Here is a 7,771-nt window from a genome sequence, read left to right on the forward strand (position 1 = left end):
GTCTCAATCCCGGCACCCTCCGCCAGTCTTGGCCATCTGCGCTGGCTGCAACAGGGTGGGTGCTTTGTTCCTTGGTTTCTGTTTCCTCTCTGGATTGTAGGAGAGTATGATGGCTGTATGTGACCTAGTAGCAAAATTCCTATGGACTTGTTTCCCTGGTCTCCTCAGATGGTGTGTTCCAAGGGTATGTCTTCTGGTGTTGCTGGGCTAATGGAATGAGTTGGAGGACAGAAGGCTGAAGGAGAGGATCTGTGTGATCCATTGGGCATGGGGTCAGAGAGGACAGGGAGACCACAGCAGGTTTCCTGCTACAGAGGTGGAAATGAGACCAGGGAGGGGTGGATCTGGAGGAGCAGGAGCAGAAGTTGAGTTTAGCCTATCTGCTTCCTTGGCAGGAGAGGCCTCTGGCTTAGGTTTTTCTACCCCCAAAAAATATATTTTTATAGCATTATACTTTTTCTTGCAGTGTTAGAATTCAAACATAAGTTCCTTCAGTCATGCTAGGTGTGTGTTCTCTACCAGTGAGCTGTTTCCAAGAGCAGAGTGATGTTTTTGAAATTGACAGGATACAAGCTCCTCTATTATGTGTGTTTCTTTAACATGAGTCTAAAGGGTTCTATAGTTCAGGATTTGTGGGAGTTGGAAGTGCAGCTCAGTGGTAGAGAGTTTGCTGAGTATGTGCTAGTTACTGGATTCTAACCCAGTATCAAGAAAACATATATAAACATACACATATACATATATATGCATATTCAATAATTCAATTTTTAGTATAAAGTTAGATTTCTCAAGGTGATCATGGGGACAACAGGACTCAGCAGCAAGTATGCTTTCAAATCAAGCTTTCCCTCCTTGATGTCAGATCAAGGGGCCAAGAAACTGTTCAGTGGAGGACCTAAGTTGTGACTCAAATGTGCCATAAAAGGCACCATTCTGTCACAAGCTGCAGTTTGCCACACCTCTCCACCACCCACCCCACCCACCCCACCCCCGCCGCCAAAGAGAGCCCCACCCACAGCCGTTAGCCAATGGGCATCATAGAGATAGAGCATTCTTACGTCGAATTGTCCAGCATGGCACTACCCGGAGAATTCAAAAAACGACTGCAAGCCACGTTCTGAGGTGTGAAGCCTCTTCAGATTCCGAGGTCTTGCACCTTCGAACCTTCTGCCGAACTCCAGCCATGGCATGTAAGAAATACTATTTCGATCAAGACTATTACCGTGTAGACTATTACGAGGAAGAAGTAACTGAACTCCAGGAAATGAAGGCTGCCGCAGCAAGTTCTAGCCACACTGAAAGCGTTGTGGAGCTAGGCCACCTAAATGCTGTGATGGACCACAACTACAACCGTGAAGATAAGGACGGCACCCATGGGAAGTCCTGTGAGCCTGCACAAGAAGGTCAAGACCCGGTTTTTAAGAAGCCAAGCAAATGTTCCCGAAAGCAGTACAAGTTCACTCCTAAACAAATAATTGAATTAGACAGAGTTTTCAAGGAAACTCAGTACCCCGATGCAGCCCAAAGGTATGTATGTGGCTTAACGGCCATTTTATCTTCCGGGGTTTTAGGCTCCGTTCCTGGCCTCTCCGTTTTTTAACTGTATCTAAACGGCTAAACCTAAAGTCACAGACAAGTTCTGTACCACTGAGCTGCCAGCTTTTAAAACCCCTATTCCCCTGGGACAGAACTTGAGCGGCCAAGCTGTCCTTAACTATACTTTAGCCCAGCCAAGTTTTAAACTGTTGATCCCTTGCCCCGGCCTCCGCGGCGGCTCTCAGTTATACCCGTCTTTCATTTGTACCGGCTGGTCTTGTTTTTTTCTCTACTGATCCCGACAGGGCAGAACCTTTGATAACAGTTGTGGTGGGAATGGGCAAGATTCCTTGTGGGGACCAAAGTCAAAGTTTTCATGTGGTTTTGTGGTAAACCAAGTTTATAAAGTAGCTATCGATCACTTGTTTTGTTTGTTTTAACTTTAGAATAGTCCCAAAACACAAAACAGTAACACTCCTGGTCTAAACAATGTTTTTAATTCAGTATCATGAAGTATTTTTAAGTTGTTCTGGGAATTCAGAAAACGGCCTCATGTTGCCAAACTGAAATCCTGTGCCCTTTTAATAACTGCCATTTCTGGTTCCCTGGTCCCCAACTACCACTATTGTACGTTTTTATCCTCTGGATCTTATTTATTTGGGCACTTCACATATGGAAAGACTTAAAGAGATGTCTGATCCATAACCTGACCTTTTCCGACTACTATGTTTCACTTAGTCTAATGTTCTCGAGGCTTATCTTTGTGCTCATACATATAGCAGAATTTCTGCATTCTCAAGGCTAAATAATATTCCAAAGGTACCTTTTCATAGATGTTGTGTGTTTTCTTTTATTGCCCTCTGCAGAAGAAGATCCGGTTATGGTGCTATGCATAATTAGATAGAATAATTAAATTCTTTATTTTATGTACCTGCACATAATTGGGTAGTGTGAATGGCAGTTGGAGAATGAACTGAGAGAGCCAGGTTCTCTCTCACAATGTGTGTCGTAGGGATCAAACTCAGGTAGTTAGATTCGGCAGTAATTGATCCATCTCACTAGCCTGAAAAAAAAATTCCTCTTTAACCTCGGGTTTTCAATCATTTGGAGTATATACTCAGAATCAGAATTGTTGGGTTCAATAATTCTATGTCCATCGTTTAAAAGAACCACCTGTCTTTCTACGTGGTCATAAAATTTGATACTGCATCTCAGAGAGTATGGTGTCTCCAATGTTTCCAGGGTCTCACTAAAGCTTGGTATTTTCTGTATGTTGTCAATAGTCATTCTTCTGTCTGGGAGGCAATAGCACTGGCCTTATTTGCCTTTTCTTAAACTTATGAGTGACGTTGAGCAACTTTTCTTGTGCTTAAGGCTATCAAGCCTATCTTCCTTGGTCAAACATCTCTGTAACTCTTCAGTTACTGAGTGGGGAGGACACAGGTTTGCTTGCTCATTTGAAAATAATTTGTCTGATTAAATTATTGCCTTTTTATTTTGATTATACACAGAATGTAGCGGCATAAATAAATGCAGGCAGATTGTAAAAAAATATATACAGCTTTAATGGAGAAATAAAGTTACAGAACCGAGGTTCCCGCGTAGCACAGGAAGCAGGAAAAGGGATGTGCAGGTTCCCTCGCGCCCGATTTATCAGTAAACATTCGCCCGAGGCAAACCCTACAACAGAAGACTTTAGGTTTGCTAATAATTTCTAATTATATGTGTTTTATATGTATTGCTTGTATCAGGATCCTGCATTTCTATGTGATAGTTCATCAAAATCATATTTAAGAGAATGAAACACTTTCGCACATCTGCATTGCTGCAGCACACCTGTAAAAAGCCTGTGCCTCTAGCTGAGGCTGGCAGTACAGCCCTCTAGTCACTCAGATGCGTGGAAGCCTGCAGGAGGGTGCGAGTTCCAGGTCAGCCTGGCTTGAGAAAACATCTCAATTCTGGCTATGGACCTTAATGAGACACAGTCTCAGAATATACAAAGGACTGAGGATACAGCCCCTACCTAGCATGTCTAAGACCCTGTGTTCAATCCTCAGTACCATCAAAAATGTGTGTTATATATTGTAGACTTAGATTTAGACATTATTATTTATTAATGAGAGCACTAACCATTTCTTTCAGGTTGTAGAGATATTAAATTTTAAATTTTGTAAAAAAGTAAACCCATCTCTGAACTATACTCTTTCTAAGAGTTGCCAAATGTATACTTGGGGATGTAAATGGATATAGCAAACTTTAAAACATGTGCAGAACCAACTGGAGACATGGCTCAGTAGTTAAGAGCACTGGCTGCTCTTCCAAAGAACCCGAGTTCAATCCCCAGCAGCCACAGTGTGGCTCACAAATACCTTTGAGGGGCTCTGATAGCCTTTTCTGGCCTCCATGAGCACCAGGCTTGCAAGTGGTGCAGGGACATTCATGCAGACACACATGTAAGATAAAAATTTAAAAGTTTAAAGCATAGACAGATATACAAAATATGCTTAATTTTACCCCTAATACCAAATATTAAAGCTTGATGTTTTTCTCTCCACAGGAAAGAGCTTGCAGATCTCATCAAAGTGGATGAATTCAATGTGATGGTCAGTCCATTTAGCATAGAAATATAACCAGGCACTCCATCTCAAACCTGTTTCAAAACATGAACAGTCTTGTCCTAAACATTGTGAAGTCGCTATTTCTTCTTGCCTGTTTTAAACTGGAAAATGAGCTTTGAACTAAGGGGTATTTGGGGATGGAAACTGGGAAAGATCTATGTGGAGGGGAAACTTCACTGAGTGTTTCTTTCCCACTACTGAAAAACAAAACAAAACATAATTTCCTAAGTGGAAAGGAAAGCAAAACAATCTGATTCCCCCATTCTCTATACAAAAGTAATTGTGTATATGTTTATATGTAGCTTATACACACATATATCAATAATACCACATGGGTATGTACTAAAATTAATATTCAACTCCTTATGCTAGCATTGTCCTTCAGAGGGTACTTCTTTGTAGTCATGCTAGAACTCCAAGTGACCTTGTAAATGTTCAAATGGATACAGGGAGAGACAGGGTAGCAAGAGGGCACAGGTCTACTAAGTAATGAAAAAAACAAGCATATATACTTAGCTAAAGGAAGGAATTAATAAATATGCTGTGAGTGGCAGAGCTGGAAAACTGGGGCTATCCATGCCCTTTGGAGCCAAGAATATTGTGAGTCCCTGATGTTGAACATTTAGCTAAAGGATTTGTGTTTACACTGATGTATTTTTGTTTTGTTTACATGTGACTGTTCATTTGCTATGACCCAGTTCTTCCTTTTGGAATAAGAATGTTTAAGTAGGTAACTTCTTGTTGTTGTTGTTTTTTTTATTTCACAGGAGCTCACAGTTGAGATGCTTGGACTTTAAAGCACTGGAAATTTTAAAACTGTGGTACTTTTAAAGCTGTGCTGTATTTTGCATCATGATATTAACCTGAGACTTTGTGGATGAGCAATGTGATGTGTTCATGTGTCAAGTTGACAAGGAGTGGATTGTGACATTTGATCTGAAAAGAGAGTCTCAGTGAGGTGTTATGTAGATTGGGTTAGCCTATGGGATGTCTGTAAGGATTGTCTTGATTGTTAGTTACTGTCAAAAAGACCCACCCCATTGGGGGCAGCACCATTCCCTAGTTTGTGACACTGGATTGTATAAGAGTAGAGAAAGTTAGCTAAAATGTCACAAGCACGCCAGTGTTCATGTATTTATTCTCTTTGTGCTCTTAACCGTGCAGTGATGCTTTGTGCAGTGAAGTTTCTCTTTACTTCCCCTAAATGATGGGCTGCAGCCTGAGACTGTAAGTCAAAGAAACCCTTCTTCCATAAGTTGCTTTTTTGTCAGGGTGTTTTATCCCAGCCACAGAAATGAAGCTAGAATACATGTTTGTTGTTGGATATGGTGGTGATAGGGTGGAAAGCAGGCACTCACAAGATATAGGCACATCCTTGACCTTGGGCAATACTTGCAGCGCTGTAAAGGATAGAAGTCATTCTAAACTAGATTCCTGTAAAGAAGAGAATTTCAGTCATGTGTGAAGCTGCATGATGTGTTTTCCCATCAGTACGTCAGTGACTGACTTGCTAAACCAATACTTTTGTTGCTCTGATTTCAGGTTTGGTTCAGCAGTCAGAGAACCAAACTTAAGAAAAATCAGAAGGCTAACATGCGCAGAAGCATCATTCCCATGAAAGAGAACTGCCGTTCCCTGAAGATTCTGAAGGAAACCCAGAATGTCGTTGTTCTTCAGGAGCCTCGTTTGGATGAAAGTTTCTATTACAAGCCACACACTGGCCACCCAAATTGGCATTGACACCATTATCTCTTTATAAATATGAGCAATAAATAGCAGAATTCTCTGAGCAATTGATTCAATTGTCCTTTTTTTCTTCCTCACAGAAAATAGTAAAAAAAAAATTATTCAATTTAATGCAGAAAGTAGACTAGAAGAGGAGCTCCAACCTGAGGTCAATATAGTAACCACACTCTCCCAAGCAGAAAGAAGAGGGATAGTCTTAGTCACTGTTCTATTTCTGTGAAAAGACACCATTACCAAGGCAGCTCTTATCAAAGAAAATATTTAGCTGGAGGCTTGCTTACACTTTTAGAAATTTAGTCCATTATCACCATAGTGGGGAGCGTGGAGGCACACAGTCAGTCGCTGGAGCAGTAGCTGAGAGCTACATCCTGCTCCCTAGGCAGAGAGGGAAAGACTGGCCCTGGCATGGGCTTTGGAAACCCTAATTCCCCCCTTCTGACCCCATGACACACTCCTTCCAACAAAGCCACACCTCCCAATCCTTCTAATTCTTCTCAAATAATACCCCTCACTAAGCATTAAAATATATGTGCCTAGGTTCCTATTCTTATTCAGACCACCACAGGGATGGTGCACCTACAACCTTTGAGTCAGTATGTACCCCTTCTTCACTCCTCAGTGGCGTTGTAGAAGCCCGGCACCATCACACCTGGGACACGGATGTCAGTGACACTTCTGGATGGAAGTGTCCAGAGGATGAGGTAATGAGGATGGCATTGGTAGTGGCAGCCATGATGTGGGCCTAAGAGCAATACATGGGACACAAAGTTAGACATCTACCCAGAAGTAGCCAGCAGACAGAGGAAAACGTGGAATCAGAAGGTGGAGCAAAGCAGATGTAAAAAGGCAGCTGGCTGCCTACAGTCCCTTCTAGAAGAGAAGCAGCCTAGAGCAGAGGCAGGGAAGGCAGATGGGTGCCCTGACCTGCCTGCCATAGGAATCTGACCACAACTGGGTTGTAGTAGATTCTCAGCTAAAACTGATAATAGGTCTGAAGGGGGGACAAGGGAGGTGGGGCCCCTGCAATGTCCTTCTTTCTATAACCACAAAGGGGTACCACAAACAAGTGCAAAATGTGGATAAGACAGTGAGAGAAGTGTATGTGAGCCTCAGCTTGTAGCAGAAACTTCTGAGGTCAGGCTTATCCAGGAATCTATACCTTGCTCCCCAGTGACCACATCTGCTGCCGCTGTCAGTATCATCCAGTGGATATTTCCAGAATGAGACAGTGTTTGAGAACCTTCAAGGGTCTTCTAAAGAAGACACAAGAAACCAGGGTGAGAACAGTAGTGACCACACAGGCTGGGGAGGAAGGAATGAGAAGGGTACACAGTTTTTCGCTACAGAGTGTAGCAAGGAGAGTGAGAGAAAGATATCCAGGAGAAGAATATTGTGTTGATCCTGATGCTCCAGGCTTCCTGGACTAGAAAGGTGGTAGCACCAAAAGCAGTGGCCAAGAAGAGGAGCATCAGGAAGAAAAGCCCATCACTGAGGGCAGAGAGTACATGCCATCTACAGACTACACAGGCCCAGGCTCACCTATTTGCAGATACAAGAGCTAGAGAGACTTCCCCAAAGGTATTATTACCCCAGCTTTCAGGTACAGCAAACAGATTTGCTTGGAAAAGGTGGATCTCGGCTATCCCAAAGGTTCTTTTCTTCCCCTCTTGAATAAAAGTCACCTGGAGACCTCAGTATATCTGGGTTCTCTTCCTGCAGTTAGGTTCTAGGGATGGGGGCAGGGGCAGGGGTGGCAAGAGCAGGAAGGTGGCTAGGCTAATTTGAAACTGGCAATTGTTTTCTATATTTTTTTTATTATTTCTGAAACTTTTATGCATGAGTATTATATTTATGTTTTCTCCACCCCAGAC

General features: G+C 42.5%; 1 protein-coding gene across 1 annotated transcript; it reads left to right on the top strand.

Moving 5' to 3' along the window:
* The first annotated feature begins 1,120 nt into the window (after nucleotides 1-1,120).
* LOC101994665 (rhox homeobox family member 1-like) lies at nucleotides 1,121-5,905 on the top strand. The gene is made up of 3 exons (XM_005372032.2): nucleotides 1,121-1,527; nucleotides 4,094-4,139; nucleotides 5,697-5,905. The coding sequence occupies exons 1-3, from the start codon at nucleotides 1,184-1,186 to the stop codon at nucleotides 5,892-5,894; spliced, it is 588 nt and encodes a 195-aa protein (XP_005372089.1). The 5' UTR covers nucleotides 1,121-1,183; the 3' UTR covers nucleotides 5,895-5,905.
* Nucleotides 5,906-7,771: the final 1,866 nt, after the last annotated feature.

The sequence above is a fragment of the Microtus ochrogaster genome, unplaced genomic scaffold (genome assembly GCF_000317375.1).
Source record: "Microtus ochrogaster isolate Prairie Vole_2 unplaced genomic scaffold, MicOch1.0 UNK159, whole genome shotgun sequence".
In the NCBI taxonomy this organism is placed as follows: domain Eukaryota; kingdom Metazoa; phylum Chordata; class Mammalia; order Rodentia; family Cricetidae; genus Microtus; species Microtus ochrogaster.

What these genes read in the sequence shown, in the direction of transcription:
- LOC101994665 (XM_005372032.2), top strand. Translation starts at nt 1,184, where the DNA reads ATGGCATGTAAGAAATACTATTTCGATCAAGACTATTACCGTGTAGAC. An exon ending in TACCCCGATGCAGCCCAAAG is followed by an intron (nt 1,528 to 4,093) that starts GTATGTATGTGG and finishes TTCTCTCCACAG; the next exon opens with GAAAGAGCTTGCAGATCTCA. An exon ending in TGGATGAATTCAATGTGATG is followed by an intron (nt 4,140 to 5,696) that starts GTCAGTCCATTT and finishes CTCTGATTTCAG; the next exon opens with GTTTGGTTCAGCAGTCAGAG.